This window comes from Cnephaeus nilssonii, assembly GCF_951640355.1.
Source record: "Cnephaeus nilssonii genome assembly, chromosome: 14".
Lineage (NCBI taxonomy): Eukaryota > Metazoa > Chordata > Mammalia > Chiroptera > Vespertilionidae > Cnephaeus > Cnephaeus nilssonii.
The window spans coordinates 47903008-47919821 of NC_137085.1; the positions used below are offsets into that span (position 1 = coordinate 47903008).

Sequence of the window (16814 nt, forward strand, 5' to 3'; positions counted from 1 at the left end):
CAAGGGGATTAAGAAGAGAAAGATTATGTGGAATATGTGTTTGTGTGTGTAAGGCTGTGAACAAGCTGAGTGTGTGAAGACACCAATGTCCCTGTTTTCTCAGAAAGTCCAAGGGGAGGGAAGGACAGCAAAGCAGCACCTAGTTTTGAGCTGTTCAGATGCTACACATGCAAGTAAGAGAGAAGGATGCATGTAATGCTTCTAATATTGAAGACCACAGGAGAGTAAGGTAGGGAACCCCAGCAGTGGATGATGGCAAAGGACTCTAGGCAGTGTGTATGTGTGCATGAATGTATGTATTTTATTAGAGCAACTACTTATTGTGTCAATATATGCAGATTACACGAGATGGTAGGAACTTTGAGAATTAGGATCACCACCATCAAGACCAATGAATAAAGGAAAACAATCCTTTCTGGGAACCTCCCACTTGGACAGTGGGAATTGGCAATAACCTCCTGTTTCCTAGGCATTCCCCTCACTGAGCTGTTTCCCTTGTGAAACTCTCCTCAGCACCTACCACTGAGTAGTGCAGTCCATGGAACTTTGGAGGGTATAAGGAAACTTAATAACTAATAATCCAGCTAGCAAAGTGACATCTGGGAAATGGTAAACAAATTAAACAGATCAAAAGATCCCAGGGAGTTAACAGGGTGACTTGTCTCTGTGACCTGCAAGAGACAAGAAGCCTTTCTGGGCTGAGAACTAACCCAAGCTCCAAAGGATAAGTAACATTAAGTCAAGATCATGACAATAAGGGAAGTCTTAAGTAGAGAAAGACTCAGAATTAAGATGTAGAAACAGTGAGTGGGTTGATCTAACTAGAGCAGAAGAACCTGCCAGAACTGCAAAGATGTTAAATAGAAAACAATTGTTATCCTTGACCCCTTAGCCTCCAGGAAAGCTGCACTACGTTCTCAATGCTGAATCAGAACATGACATCTCTGAAGACCAGCCCTGGTTATTCAAAAGCACAGAAAGAGCGTACATATATCGAAGTACCAAGAATTCTAGCAACTTCACATCTGATATGAATGAAAAACAGTAAGGCTTCCCAAGACTTGATTTAGACTCAATAAATAGGCATGCCTTATTTGGTTAAGGTGTTTTGATTACTTTCTCAAAAACACCCATCCCTAACATTCTCTGCTGTCGATTCCTGTACTGGATTGTATACTCCTCAAGGAGACCACAGCCTTGCTTTCAGTCCTCTCTGGCTCAGAGGTGGAGCTCATAGAAAGTCACTCCACTGGGGTCAATCCACCAAGCCTCTTACTCTCTGCTGCTTGTACTGCAGAGCACACCATGTCTGTGGCCTTCGTCAGAACGGAGAGATGCAGCTGGCATGCGGAAAAGATGAATGACACAAATTCAGCCAACTCATTATTGGGATTGCAAGGTTTCTCCATCTCAAGAAGGGATTCCCATCAATGTGTGTGTGTGTGTGTGTGTGTGTGTGTGTGTGTGTGTGTGTGTGTTTTCTGGTCTAAAAGATATACTATGAAATCCAACGAATTAACATTACCTACGACACTGGGTTCCTCTTATGGGAAGCCCCTGTTATACAGTACCACTGGCTTATTCAGGATGACGTAGTAAAACACCACTTCCCATAATAAGCTTAAACCAACATTAGGTGATGTGGTGTGATACTGCTTCAATCACTGAGATGATGTCATTCAGGTAATATTTCAAGATAAAAATGAAACCTGGCCAAACTGGCAGGACTTGCTTTTATTTTATTTTATGATGGTTGAAGAATCAAAGAACCTGACGTTAACTGGCTGGATGTGGTGGACCTTTCCTGACTTCTGACAGTGAGTCAGCTCGTTTTATTAACAAGTAAAAGCTAAGTAAATCATGAATCAATGCCCACAAAGCAGGAAAAAATGCCTGTTTCCTACTAAAAATCGCAAAGTGTGATAAACCTATTTCCGTTAAGCAAACTTCTGGAGTTTTTACTGGGGGATTTCCCAGGCAAACAGAAGCAAAGATACATAAACCAAAAGCGGAAGGTAAGCACATTTCCTCTTAGTGTTTTTAGGCTGGACACTAATGCAAACACAGTGAATGATTCAGGGCTGTTTCATGTCATCCTCCTCTCCGAACCTGATCCGGAGAGATAACCTTCCTTCCACACACTTGCCCATTCTAGGCAGGCTGGCACAGGGATGGGGCATACATCTTGTGGGAAGAGCAGAGCAGCAAGGCAAAGCCACAAAAAGACACATCCACTTCATTTACCCAGCCATATATATAAAGAACCACCACCTTCCCCTTCCTCTTCATTTTTCCTTCCTAGATTAGTTACATTAGCAACCGCTGTAATCAGTTCACATCCTCTGGCTTCTAAATCTGAATCTTTCAGCCAAGTCAAGGTTGCTGGTCTCTGTTAGCAGCAACAGCTACTCGTGTCTGCTTCATGCCATGTAACATGCTACGTGCTTTACCTGCTTTGGTTCATTTATTCCTAATCCCTATGAGGTGCAAACTGAGGTTCAGAAGAGTTAAGGGACACTACATCACCTATATATATTACTGCCAAAAATGTGTACATCTGTTTAGTAGGAAACTATCATACAAATCCAGACTGTAAAACATCCTGCAAAAGAAATATTACAAGTTCTTAAAAAAAACTGTCAATGTTATGAAAGATAATAATAATAATAATAATAATAATAATAATTTTTAAAAGCTGGGGAACTTCATTAGATTCAAGAAGACCAAGAAGAAATGAGCATTGTGATCCTTGTTAGATCCTGGATCATAAAAAGGAAGAAAAAAAAACCCCTACCTATAGAAAACATTATTCCCATAATTGGGGAAATTTGAATAATGATTGTATATTAGATAATAATACTATATCAATGCTAAGTTTCCTGAGTGTGATAATTATATTGTGATTATGTGGGAGAATGTTCTTCTTAGGGGATCTCTTCTGAAGTAATTAGGGTTAAATTAGCTCAATGATGTTTGCAACAACCTCACAGATCATGCAGAAATAAAAGGCAAACAAATGAATAAACAAACAAAGGATCTACCAAGTTAGAAAAGCAAAGACAAAAAGAGATAGAGAGAGAGAAGGTAGCAAAATATTAACAGTGGGTGAATATGGGTATAGGGTGTTATGGGTTCATTGTACTATTCCAGTTTTTTAATATGTTATAAATTTTCAAAATTGAAAAAAAGAAACAATATAAAATAAAATGTTTTTTAAAAAACCAACCCAAGCATCTGGAGTATCTAAGGAACACATTCAAACCATAGGTAACGGTGGAAGCTGCATTCAGATATCAGGTTTTTGATTTGTTACTGTTGTTCTTGCCTCCACCAATAGCTAAAATCTTTTTCTACATTTATTCTTTTAATTGCTGTGTACAAAAAGAAGCTACATGGATTGTTTTTCTCATATTCATGTAAAGAGTTGTTGTGACTACAAATAAGATGAGATGAATAAGAGAAGATTTCATTGGATAGTTTCTTAGTTTTGCCACTGTGAAAAATTAATAAACAGAAACCTCATTTAAAATCGAGTCAGGAGACTAGAAGAGAGAACTCTCATGCACATGTCACTTAATCCACACTACTGACCCCAACAGAAGAGATGTACTTTGCATCTCCAGCAGGAAGTAATATTACTTTACTACCTTAGCTGGATGAAGAAAAGATCCCTTCTTGCCCAGTAACAGGTCAGCCAATGGGGAGACTGCCATAACTCAACCAATGAAAAGTCACTATACTTTGAACCATCACTTTCCTCCAATGGACTCTTCTTTACAAGAGCCCCTCCCAAGTCCATTAAGAGTATCCCTCTCCTTTTTTCTTTGGACTTGCACATGGTTTGCCATTAGCCTGAATGTCCTGAATTACAATTATTTCTTCTTCTGGAATAAACCCATTTTTCTGCAGACGTAGTGGCTGTCTATTTGTTTAAGATCAACACTACCTTGTGGAGCATGATTCTCAGCCAGGCAGAATGCAATGAGATGATGGAGAGCCCATGGCTAATATCATTCAAAACCTTACCCCCTCCACCCCGTGGATGTCTGAGAGGAACCTCTAGGTAACTCAAATCAAGCCAGATGATAAGTGGAGAGGAACCAAGAAGAGTGGCATGCAGTCCACATCATTGGAGGGTCAGTCCAAAGTGTCAAGGTTTCAAAATTTTCTCCCAGAAACTCTTTAAGAGGGTGGTATCAACATAAAGTATTCAGCGAATAGCGCCTTCCTTGTCACCCATACAGAATCCTGTGCCCTTTTATGCTATACTCTCAGCCTAACACTGCTGACCTGTGTGCTGAAAGGCACCACCTTACATTTGAAAAGCATTTCCACTGGTAGGGACATTACCTTAAAATTGAGTCCCTGAAACAAGCGAAGGAAAGGTGGGAAGGACAGAGACATTCTGATGTGTTTTCCCAGCATCAGACACTTCAGTTGGCAGCCAATATCTTTTCATTTTTTCCCACGGAAAATAAAACAGACGAGATATTTGATCCACATGTTTTGTGTATGTACTTTTTAAATGTCATCTTTGGGTAACTCAACCCACCAATGGATTATTAATAAAATTCAGCAACTGTCAAAGCCCTTCTCCGTGTGGAAGGAGGTTTGGCCGCAACACCTATTAGAAGAGAGAGACAGATGGCCTTACCTCTCAGCTCCCGCGTCCACAGCTGTGAGTGGAGGTAACTGCGAGGAGGGGTTGTGGGGGCTCCCCTGTACATTATGTCCTGGAGAAGGGTGACTGACAGGATGTGGGGGTGGCACAGCCCCAGCAGCTGTTCCGCTTCGGCTTGAATGATTGCTGGAGAAAATGGAAGCTGAAATCAAGGGAGAACAAGCATCAGACTGTACCCCAAGTGAAGCCCACATTTTTTAAACACCAAAGGCGGACAGCAAGCATATTTTAGGGGCTTGTTTTCCTCTTGGTGGTTTTCAGGGAACACTTCTCTTATTGGAAATACACAGCATTGTTTTCATGGTGAAACAGGTTCCCCAGCTGATGCGCCTGTAGGGCTGCCTAAGGAGCTCATGCGCGGCTGACTCCAGGCTGATGGTCATGGTTTCCCATAGCAGCGCCGTGCCCCACCAGCCTCCTGTCTGACACAGTATAATTAGTCAATCTTCTAATGTCTGCATCTGGGCGAAGGTCTCTACATTAGCATCCTTCCGTCAGGAGGGACGGGAGTCAGGTAGCAGAAGATCTGCTCTGCTGACCTATAAGGTTACAACAGGGGCCTTCGTCCACTCCTCATCACTGCTGCCAGCACTGTGGGTCAGGCTGGGGTCTCTCTCTGTCACTGTTAAGTCAATATAATGAGAACGGAGCTTCCCCCATCCTAGCACCCATGCAGGATCCTGCACTCTTTTAACTTCAGAGTCTAACTGACCCCAGGCATTTCCCCGACGGTGTGATGGATGCATACACTTGGACTTCATGGAGGATGAGTCTCATCCTAACACTGTAGGGTATGAAAAGGTGGTCTCACAGGCACCTCTGGGATCATCCCCGTTGTTGCCTATTATGACACAGAGAGTGAGTTACAGCCTCATTCGTGGGGGCAGCCCCACCTCTGAGAATGGTATATGACCTCAAATTTAAATGTGCGCCCATTTAGATGGGCTAATTGGTAGGATGTCACAGGAGAAGCTGGGCTTGTCACTTGCAGAGTCTGTCACTAGCAGAGAGGCTCTGGCAGTGTGTGGAACATACTCAGCAGACATCTCATTAGAGTGCCATCACAAGAGCATCCCTACACGGACTCTCTTTAACTTCCTTCTCTGTACAGAGCTATGCTGAGCTTTATGCCCGACCCTGCTCTTTTTTGAACTTACTATACTGATATCAAAGAATAAATGGATAAAAAAAAATAAATCAGGCTAAGGATCAAGACAAAGAAGCCACATAATCAAAGCGATTGGAAGGTTTAAAAGTTCAGGGAGCTGTATTTTTAGACCAGCACCACATTTCTCCAACCTCTTCTGGATAGAATTAATACCTCAGATGACCCAGCCCCCAAAAGCTTAATCCAATGGGATAAGAGTTCAAGGACTTAAAGGAACATGTCAAAAGGCAGAATTACCATCTTCCCGCTTAAAAAGCGACTGACAGGGGTGTGATCTGATTTGAAGGGTTTATTTCTGGTAAGTCAGCATTGTGTCAGGTTAACTCTTGTCCTCAGAAACCTGCATCCTGCACAGCCCTCTACGTCTTCAGGAGGTGGTGTGACCAGAAAATGCTTACTGGCTCAAAAAGGCCATGCGGAGTGTCTGCGGTGCATCCGCCTCCAGAAAAGTTGCACATTTGCAAACACGCTGCAGCCACCTTATGAATCACTGCCCTCGTTTATGCTCATCTCGCTCAGGCGACCACAGTTCTGCTTGTATTCCAAATAGTAATTTTACCCAAGAGAGAAGGCTGTTGTTTGGATTCACTGTGGCAATACTTTTAGGACTGGTGTTTGTCAGCATACAGTGTGGTGTTTTATATACTATTCCAAAAACTAATGGAATAATAAGAGGTCGCAGAGACACTGTGGAAACACAGCTAATTTTTTTTGAGCCTTAGTGTAGTAATGTGAGCGGCTCCTATTGGTTTTGCTGCAATTGCTGAATGCATCCATCACTAACTATCCTCTGGAGGTGTTTCTGTATGTGCGTGTGTGTTTGTCACAGGGAAGCACTGCCTCTGCTGCTTGTAACTCGATGGGCAACAGGGAAGCTTGGTGTGCACACTTTATGCTCTACTCCATGGTTCGATAGAAAATGGGTTGCTTCCCAGAGGCCTACTTTAGCATATTAGCTATGTTTTTGCTTTAGCTGCAATGAAATAGGCTGGGAAATTTGGTGTGTTTTTTTTTGTTTTGTTTTGTTTTTTTGTTTGTTTGTTTGTTTTGCAGCTTGCTGTACACTGTAAGCTAGGACTGGTTAAGTACCTTTCCTTCATCCCACTTAATAGCTAGGACCAACCGTCCATTATCCATCTATCCATCATCCATTCATCCATCTATCCACCAAACATTGTGTTTACAATTTATTTATTTAAATCCTCACCAAAGATATGTTGTTATTTATTTTTAGATAAAGAGAGGAAGGAAGGGTGAGAGGGATGGGGGAGAAACAGAGAGAAGGAGAGAGAGAGAGAGAGAGAGAGAGAGAGAGAAAGCGAGAGAGAGAGAGAGAGAGAGAGAGAGAGAGAGAAGGAGGGAGGGAGGGAGGGAGGGAGGGAGGGAGGGAGGGAGGGAGGGAGGGAGGGAGGGAGGGAGGGAGAGAGAAACATGTATCAGTTGCCTCCTGTATGCACCCTGACTGGTGATCAAACATGCAATCTAGATATGTGCCCTGACCTGGAATCAAACCTGCAACCTTTTGGTGCATGGAATAATGCTCCAAACAACTGAACCACCAAGACAGGGTCCAAACATTATTTTAAACTCAATATGCATTAAGTTCTACATGCTAGCTACTCTACTAGATGTGGGTCCCTGTCCTTGCAGAGGTTGCCGTTTAGTGAGGGAAGGAGACTTCTATACATCAATTCTACCGAAATACAAGACTTACTAGTGTACAGCATCAAACAGTGTTCAAAGCACTTAACACATTATCTTATTTGTGGCCCCATATGTGCCCCAAGCTCTGGTCAAACAAGAAAACTGACCACACCTCAAATATGTCATGACAATTTATGCTACTTGTGTTTGCCTAGAATGTTCTCTAACTTTGTCTACTTGTCTTAATACTTTTGTTCTGTGTGCAGAGTTACTTGTGTTCTTTTCATTCCTCTCTCAACAGCCAATTTATGAAGTAACTACTGTGTGGCAGACACTGAGCTAGGTCTTGGAACAAGGTATCCTTGGTGTCTAGTATCTCTAACAGCATCATTCATGTTGGTTTGTTGGACAAGCAAAAATGAACACCATCTAAATACCAGACAATGCAGTCCATCTTGGGATTCAGCCTGTAGGACAAGGACAGAAAGAAACAGTTACCTATTCCCCACTAGTTAAGGGATTCCCCAGGTTGCACTTCTCTCACACTTCCAAGTAGGCACATGAACCAGAGTGGCTAAACCTTCTCAGAGATGCTCAATACCTGGGCATCAGAGAAGCTAGAGGGCAGAAAGCCAGAGGTACATGGTGTAGTTGAGGAGATGAGCTACCAAGTAATACTGGTGCAGATGGTTGCCATAGCAACAGAATAGGTAGGATGGTGGAGAGGATATAAGGGTGGACATAAGAGGTATCTGGAATAGGGTCAAAGGCTTTGAAACATGCCCTCCAATTGTGCTGAGGTCAAGTGTTGACTGAGCAACAAACACACAACAACAGCTCTTCCATCCCCTGCTATAGCCAAGGAGTGGTACTGGGGCAGGCAGTGGCCCTTTGAATGCAGAAGAAAGAGAAAGGGAAGGCTTTAGGGTTCAATTTAAAGTCTAAAGTCTGTATTTGGCAAGTACTAGTATACCAGGCAGTTTCTTACATAGGGCGTTAAGTAATGATATCTTGGCAAAATGAGGCCCATGACCTGCTTCTATTTTCTACCAGATAGGATGAGAAGTCTAGAACAAACTCTCTTCTGGTGAGATGACTTAGCAGAAGCTTATAATTCAGTGTCTGCACAGAGTAGTTTCCATGCAGGGCCCAGGGCAAGACTGCTGGTTGTGGATATTGCCTGTGACCAACATAATGACCAGAGAAGTAACAGGAGACACAGCGTGTCTTCCCAATGTATACTCCACCTCCATTTCACTTACTTTTCCAATAAAATGAACAAAACTCTGGAGTCAGAGAGCTGTAGCATCAGGAGGTTCGCCCTGGGCCTCTACCCAAAGACCTATATTTCTCAGAGATTTTCACGAGGGCACACACACAAAACGCCTCTCTTACTAACACCGACTTCTAGGAATTTTCAACCAAATCACAGTCATACATCCAGGATTCCAACATACTTGATGCAGTCTAAGAATATTCATTCATTCATTCATTCATTCAAACACAATCTTCCATCCCCTACTCTGTACCAGGCAGGGGCTAGTCTCTCTTAATGTCCAGAGTCTGAAAACCTGCCAACTCTACCTAGACCTGCCCAACACAACACACACTTCCAGACAAATGCTCTGGCTTTTTTAAGTGATTTTTTAACCCCAGGAAGAAAATCTCCATGTTAGAGTATTCTAAGGTCATTCACAAAAGGAAAAATTTCCTTCCATACACACTCAAAATGATTTCCAACCTCAACAATAGCGCATCTGAGGCCTACTGATCCAAGCATAAAGAAGAAAACAGATTCCTCCAGAATCCAGGGCAATATTAACAAAACTCCTGTGATCAAATCAACCGGCACACACAGGCTGCCCACAGGGCGGCCTTCATTGTCCGAGTCACCTCAGGGGTCAGCGCTGCATTCAGGGGTGGAAGAGGGCGTTTAGGTGACCTTCCAGACAGGGCTGGTGACTGGCAGCTGGAACAATGGATTAGGCATGGCAGAGGAACATACTGGAAAGTCTTATTGCTTTTGTGATTAAGAGATGGTGAACTCCCCAAGGAAATAAAAGCCTGGTCTTGAGATGAATGCATAGGCTAGCGGAGGATCATGAGCTAGCCTCCCTGCTGTTTGGGGCTTTCTCTCTCTCTAGGGCTTGGCTTACTGCCCTCCCCAACCCCACACTGTCTCCTGCAGAGGTAGGTAGAGGAGACCCAGTGGGGCTTTATAATGTTAACAAAGCAGCATCTGTTGATCTATGGGGTACCCAGATTCCATGTGGCTGGTGATGGGGTCCAGGGTATTCTAGGCTGGTGCCTTTAACTAATTCAGGATAATTTGAGTTAATAGGCAGCTCTCTCTCTATCCAAATGAAAGCAATCTCTATTTCTGTTGAGTACAGACAGGATGCCCTTGTGGACACTTTAGCTGTCACGTATTCACTGTGTGTATAGAGGGAGAAAAGGGGTGTTAGTTGCTTCTCTAAATGAAACCTACTTCTCTCAGGCCTAACCCCAGAGCCAGGAAAGGCCACCATAGACACTGCCTCATTTAGAGGCAGGGAAGACCTCCCTGGCCAGGTTGAAATATATTAAAGAACAGCCAATTGGAGGGCATATTGCTGTTGAAAAATGTATAAATAGCTACAATTCTGCTTCTCAAGCTTTAATGTGCCAACAAATCATCAGGGTAAAACACTGATTGTTGTTCACTGGGTCTTAGAGGCAGGGATGCTGAGATTCTGAGTTTGTATCAAACTCCCCAAGTTCCTAGCAATGTTGAACAGTGAGTGCTGGACCACATATGAGCTGGGTTTCACCTTCTTACTGTCGTCCCATGCCTCAGAATCAACAGTGAACATTTATTGAGTACTTTGCAAACCTTTCCCCAGTTTACTGACAAGGAACATGAGACCTAACTGGGTTACTGAGTAGGTCACCTGATTAGGTTACCTAAGTTAGTGGGCTAGAATTCAAACCCGGGAAGCCTGATTTCAGATCACAGGCCCCTCATTGCCATACCAGAATGCCTCTCAAACTCAGGATGAATTCAAGAAAAGGCATAAGAGCATTGCTATTGTATCAGAACCCCTAGATGCTCCATTTGCCAAGGCTGCTTGGAGTCACTTGGCACTCTTCCCCCACCATGGATAGCTTTCTCCACCAAAGTGCTGGTTCGGATGCAAGAAGTATATTCCCATTTCTGTTTTACAGATCCTTAAGGACCTCAGTGACCTCAGCTGGATGAGATATTTGCCAGTGTTGGAAATGCATTCAGGCAAGAAATTAAATGAATTATTGGGTTTGGAAAACAAACAGCTGGTAGGAAATGTGTATTTTTTCCCAAATAAAGATTTCAGATGCTTGTCAGAGGGCTATCGATCCACTGGTAGGAAAGATGGCAGGCAAAGAGGGGTAATTTGTGAGCAATCAGATATATGTTCTTGTTACCACAAGTGAGTACAATGTTGTTGCCTGCAAGGCCACCACCTCTGTCAATAATGCATGAAGAGGAGATTTGCTGGGCAGGTCTGCTGCTACTGAGCTGCTACAGTAAATATGCATTTGGAGTCATTCGTAATTACGTAAAAGCCATGGTGCTGCTCTAACGCTGGGACCTTGAGAAATGACATTTAATGCTTGGTGGCTAGTACACAGGGAGGGGTATGGGCTCACCATTCATTTCCTGGGCAATATTTCCAGGGTCAGGGCACAGAAGAGTAAGCTAATCCATGACACCAGGCTAGTTGGCTTTCATAGATATATTAAAAATAATTAAAGGCCCCATTCAAATCTTGCCTCTCTGTCTCTTGCCCCCATTCTCCCCGGAGAAATGTGAACCTGGGAAGGACTCAGGAAGGAGATGAACTGCAATGAAAACTTTGGCTCCTTTGGCCTCACCAGAAATTGGGTACTAGAAGGAGATCATGTGTCAGGGTTGTTATTAAGAGAACAAAACGCACCCAATGGCAGTCAAATGGACTTGGGCTTGAATCTGAGCTTTACTAGTTACTAGCAATGTGTCTCAGGCAAGTCACATAACCGAAGCTCAGTTTCAGCATCTTAAATAAGGACAATGCCTCCCAGGATGGTGAGGAGGATTATATAATATTAGAGGCCTGGTGCACGAAATTCGTGCAAGGGAGGGAGGGGGCCCCTCAACCCGGCCTGCCCCCTTTCACAGTCCAGGAGCCCTCAGGGGATGTCTTCCTCTGCGGGAGGTGACTGGGCTGATCAGGGGAAGGCACTGCCCCATCCCCCACTGCTGCTGTCAGCCACCACAGCTGCAGGCCCTCAGCCCTCGCTTCTTAGCGCTGGCCCTGCCTACTGGTGGGTGGGGGGAAATCTGGAACCAGGCCGGTTGGGTGAGGTGCTGTGGGAGGTTGAGGAACAGCAGGTTGCATCCCGTCCAGCCTCTGTGGAGGCGTGGCGTCTGGACCGGGCCCACACTGCTGCCCCTGTGGCTGCCTCTGCAGAAGGGGCAGCACTGGGACCAGGCCACCGCGTGGCTGTCCCACACCGCCTTTGCGGAAGGGGGCGCAGCGCTGCCTTCTCGCCGCCTCTGCAAAAGGAGCCATGGTGCTGGACCAGCAGCACCGGACTGGCCCGCTCCTCCCTTGCAAGCGCCGGACCCACCTACCTCTCCGCATGGCGCCAGCCCTAGGCCCTCGCAGCCAAAGCCGCTGTGGCTTTATCTGGATGGATGTCCGGATGGACGTCTGCCCTAATTAGCATATTACCCTTTTATTAGTATAGATATACAAAACACTTAGTACAATGCCTGGGCCATGGTTAAGTGCTCAATAAACCACTGTTGCTATTCTTTGGTCATATATGTTATTATAATAATTACTATTACTAATAGGATAGGGAAGAGAAAGACATAGTTGCTCCAAAATGGTTAATTTAGTGTATGGCAGTGATTTTCAACCAGTGTGCTTCAAGAATTTTTAAAACATGCAATACCTGATTATTTAGTCAGGGGCACTGACATCTTTTTCCTTAGATTGTCAAATAAAAATATGACAATAGCCAACACCCCAATAGCTGTAGGATGTGAGTGCCCTGTCTGAAACCATAAATATATAGGTCATATAATAGAGTTGTACCTTATTGGTCACATGACATAAGAAGGTTGTGTCTGATTGGTTAATTCTTGGTACTAGAACCCTTATATACAAGCATAGGCACCTGATTTTTTAAAAAGTCACTTTGGAGCAAAAAGGGTAAGTAATTAGTATTTTTTCAATCAAAATGAATTTTTTTTGTCAGATTGGCAAAAATATATATTTTGTGTGTGCCACAGAATTTTAGTAATTAGTATAGTATATGTGCCATGAGATGAAAAAGGTTGAAAATTGCTGGGGTATGGTCTCTTGAAGATGCGTGTACACATAAACTGTGGACTAGGGTCATTTTAAAATACAAACCAGTATATAAACCATATTCTTGAATAATAATAATTTTTTGTTCAATTTTTCTAATGCAAGTTGCTATAAAGTGTTCAGAGCCTGAGAAAGAATCCTCACAGGGTTAAAATGTTGTACTTCATTTTACATGAGTAATACACACCTTGAGTTACAATTCATAATGCGCTTCAGTTTAAAAGATAGCAAGTCATTTTCATGCATGGCTGCACTTCGTTAAGGAGTGAAAATGGGCTGTTACTAAAATGTCAACACAATTGTCACTCTTGAAGCTTAGTTTATCTTGAAGTAGTTTCACATTTTCAGCACTTCTTTTTGTTTGTTTCTCCAAGAGCATAAAAGTCCAGCCACGGTTAATTTTCCGAATTCAAAAGAGACTTCCCTTCAGTCATTCTGAAGAAAATGACAAGTATTGGGGGTGACTGCAGTTTTGCTCCCTAAGAGTGAAAATTTGGGCCCCAATGCCTTCTGCAGTTCTTTGCATTTCACCCTGGAGCACTTTAATTGCACTGCCTTTCAGTGGAAAATGCTCTCAGGACCTAAATTCGCAAACCAGAGGGAGTTTTCTAACAAGGAAAGGGCCTGAGTCACTGGGAAGGCTGCATTTGATATTGGGGTTAATTGGAGAATGGAGGGATGCCACCGCTAATCCTTGCCTTGTTGCCTATCAGCAAAAAGGGGCTAGTTTCCCTCTTTCTTCCTTCCTTATGCCTGGGCATTTCCCCTCTTCCTCTCTCCATCAGGAAGGGCATCATTCCACATTCCACCTGTATTAGGAAAAAGTAGCTTCTTAAGGGTTCGCACAGTCATTTCTCTAATCTTTCCCTTCTCCTTGAGGCATGAATAATTTTAATACTGCCAATCCCTAAAAATCTATTCTTTCTGCCTGTCTTTCCCCCCCTCCTACTTTGCAGTGTAGAGTATCATTATCCAGCAGCCCTGATAAGAGGATAATGAAACAATCCCTTCTCAACCAGATCGTGTGGCTGTCAGACTAAAATGACACCACCCATACATCCTTGACATGCTACCCCAAGCTAATTGATGGCAAACAATGGCAACTGTCACCACTGCCCTAAGACAAAGAAAACATACTTGTGTCACCTGATGGGAGAGCTACCTAGCAACTGATAAACAAATCTGTCAGGGAGATGTTCTCTTAAGGTAAGAGAGGGTACGTCTCTGAAGAACATGCCTATTAACTTTGAGCTTAAGAGCTGTGCTGTTCACTGGGGAACAGAAGTAAGTAAGGTAAAATGAGAATGTATTGATGTCTGCACAGTTACATGAATATTCAGGTTCTCTTACAAATAGATATTCCCACATGAGCTCCAAACTTCTCTGTCGTCTGCCCAATTACATTTCCACATCGGGCACCTGGATTTATAGCCAGGGAGGAAGTTACTAGTGTTTTAGGGGGGATACATGCTTATATGCCTTTCTGGAATACACCTCCATACAACTAGAAGATAATGGCTGATGATATTCGCATAGATGCCAAAGGTTACCATCAAACATTCTGAAATACCAAGTGTAATTAACTTCGTGTTGAGAAAAGCTCCTGAAACATCTGCATTTCAGAACAAAGACATTTTGTTACAATTCGAATGGCTTCTTCTGGCAGCTCTCTCTGCTTCTCTGGGAACAACATTTCATGCAGCCCTCATGGGTCTTTTTCCAGACAATGCATGCCAATCTAACCTCAAATCTCACACCTATCTTTCTTCCCTTTGCCTCTCAACCTAATCACTCCCAGAGAGTTAGTAACACAGAATGTTAATGAAATAATTTGAACAGGCAAACAGACTACCCTGTGAGAAAGTCAGTATTGCCTCTGTCTGTTACCTTATCTTCCATATGGGGCAGAGTAGGAGAACATAATGAAGATGAAGCAGGCAGGGCCAACAACTCCTGGAAGCTCTTATATGAATCATTCTCATCTCCTTCTTTAGAAATAAAGTCCAATTTGGTTACAAAACCAAAAATTTTAGTAAAAAGTATTCAGTTCTCTGATGCCTTAGTATTCGTCCCTTTGCTATCTCCCACCTGTGCCATGTTGACTGAAAAAGTTGTTTCCTCCCTTGCAGATACTATGGAGGTAACCCCACCCACACCACTTCTACGTGACTTCTGAAAACATTTCACCGGGAAGGCTCCTTGGAAACAGAATTTCAGCACAGCCAGCCACTCCAATTTTCAATGCAATATTCCTGTAGCCAACTCAAAGGCTCATGTATCAACACCGAACTCTGCTGAGGAAACCTCTGCCTTTCCTAGCTTTGTAGCCCTTCTGGGGAACCAAAGTCTGCAATGACCACGAGCCCTGTGCAAAATTGGATAGCTGATGAAGTTGGTTTTGTTGTGACTCCAGAGAACCCCCTTTTCTCTTTTTTCACACTTTGCCCACAAAGTGGACACTCTTTCCATTTTGCCTTTAGATGCTCTGTGTTAGTTACCTCCTAGTTTATTCTCAAGATTAACTCTAATAAATCATTCGTGTGTTATCAAGAATTCATGCCCCTACATAGCTTTTCTCAAGGAATTCTTATTTGAAGACTTTCTCTAGCTTGGAATGGAAGGTTCAATCTTCAGTTATGTAAATTTCAAGCATCCTTGTTGCTGGCAGAACGTGTATTTTGAGGAAGTAAGCATCTTTCTGGCTGGAATGTGACCAGATGGGTTCCTACAGTTTGATATTTCAACTTTTTGCATTTCTCCTGGGCATCAATCTATATGTCAACAAAAGGCCTGGCTTTTAGAAAACATATTTGTTGATATTTAAGGGTTTGAAACTCCTCTTCTTAGGAAAAATAGACCTGGGTAGAATAAAACAAGGTCTGCTCCCTCTGATATCTCTGCAAGCCCTGGCTTCATCATAACTGAACCAAGTCATGCCAGTCTTCAGGCAGCTTCTTCCTATGAGGGAAGCACATTATCAGGACATACACCCATCCTACCATGGCCCGGGCTGCTTCTGTAGATATCTGCTTGCAGTGTGACAATTTTACCTGTAATTCCATTTCAGAACCACTACATTTGGGGTTCCATAGAAGGCCTCAGAGAGGAGTAGGAGTGCTAGATAATGGTCTTGATCCTTCCAAATTCACCTGCTTTAAATACTGGGCCTTATAGAAAAATCTCTAAAACCCCCAGGGCTAGTAGACTACTACAGTATCTGCTAAATCTAAACTATTAAGGGAATAAACAAACCTCTATGTATTGATAGACTTTTAAAACAAAATTTGATCAAAAACATGGGAGCCACAAGCTTCCTTGATTTCACTCAGTCACTGACAAATGTCCCAGATGTAAGCATAAAACAGTGATCGGGAAACAAATATTTTAGGCTTTGCAGGCAAGAGGCAATGTCCTCAATTCTTTGACCAACTGTTCTCATCTAAAGGCTAGTAGTCTTTTTTACATAAAAAAAAATCTTAAAACCATCCTCTCAGGCCATGCAAAAACAGGAGGCAGGCAGGCTCAAAGGGCAATAAATTGTCTGCTGTGTATTAACCATCATGAAAAGACTAGGGGACTGTTTCTAAAATTTGGCAACTAAATTTGAGGTAAATAAATAGTCAAGAATAGTTTTCTTGACACCTTAGCATATACTTTGAGGTAAATGACATGACCTGGAAGAGTCAATGACATCAGGAGGGACACTAAGGCCTCAGCAAGGTCAGGACAATGACTGTACAACTAACCATATTGGTCAAGGCCATTCACCCTATTTCTTCATTCCTCCATCTACCTCACCCTCATGGATTCATCACTGTTGATTAAGTTCATTTTTCAACCTGGCCTGCTGGTACTCTGTATGACCAGCCTGAGTATATTTCAACTCTTCCTGGCAACAGAAAAACTGTCGAATTTATAGATCTGAAGATAAGTCTTGAATATGGGA

The 16814-nt window shown here is 43.0% G+C and overlaps 1 protein-coding gene across 6 annotated transcripts in view; it reads right to left on the bottom strand.

Annotated features, from left to right (window-relative positions):
- Positions 1 to 16814, bottom strand: part of GLIS3 (GLIS family zinc finger 3) — a 455765-nt gene that overhangs the window by 46146 nt on the left and 392805 nt on the right. For all 6 annotated transcript variants that reach the window (XM_079790192.1, XM_079790188.1, XM_079790190.1 and 3 more), the window contains one exon: positions 4655 to 4823. In XM_079790192.1, the coding sequence (XP_079646318.1) occupies positions 4655 to 4823 (169 nt within the window). The remainder of the gene's footprint in view (positions 1 to 4654; positions 4824 to 16814) is intronic.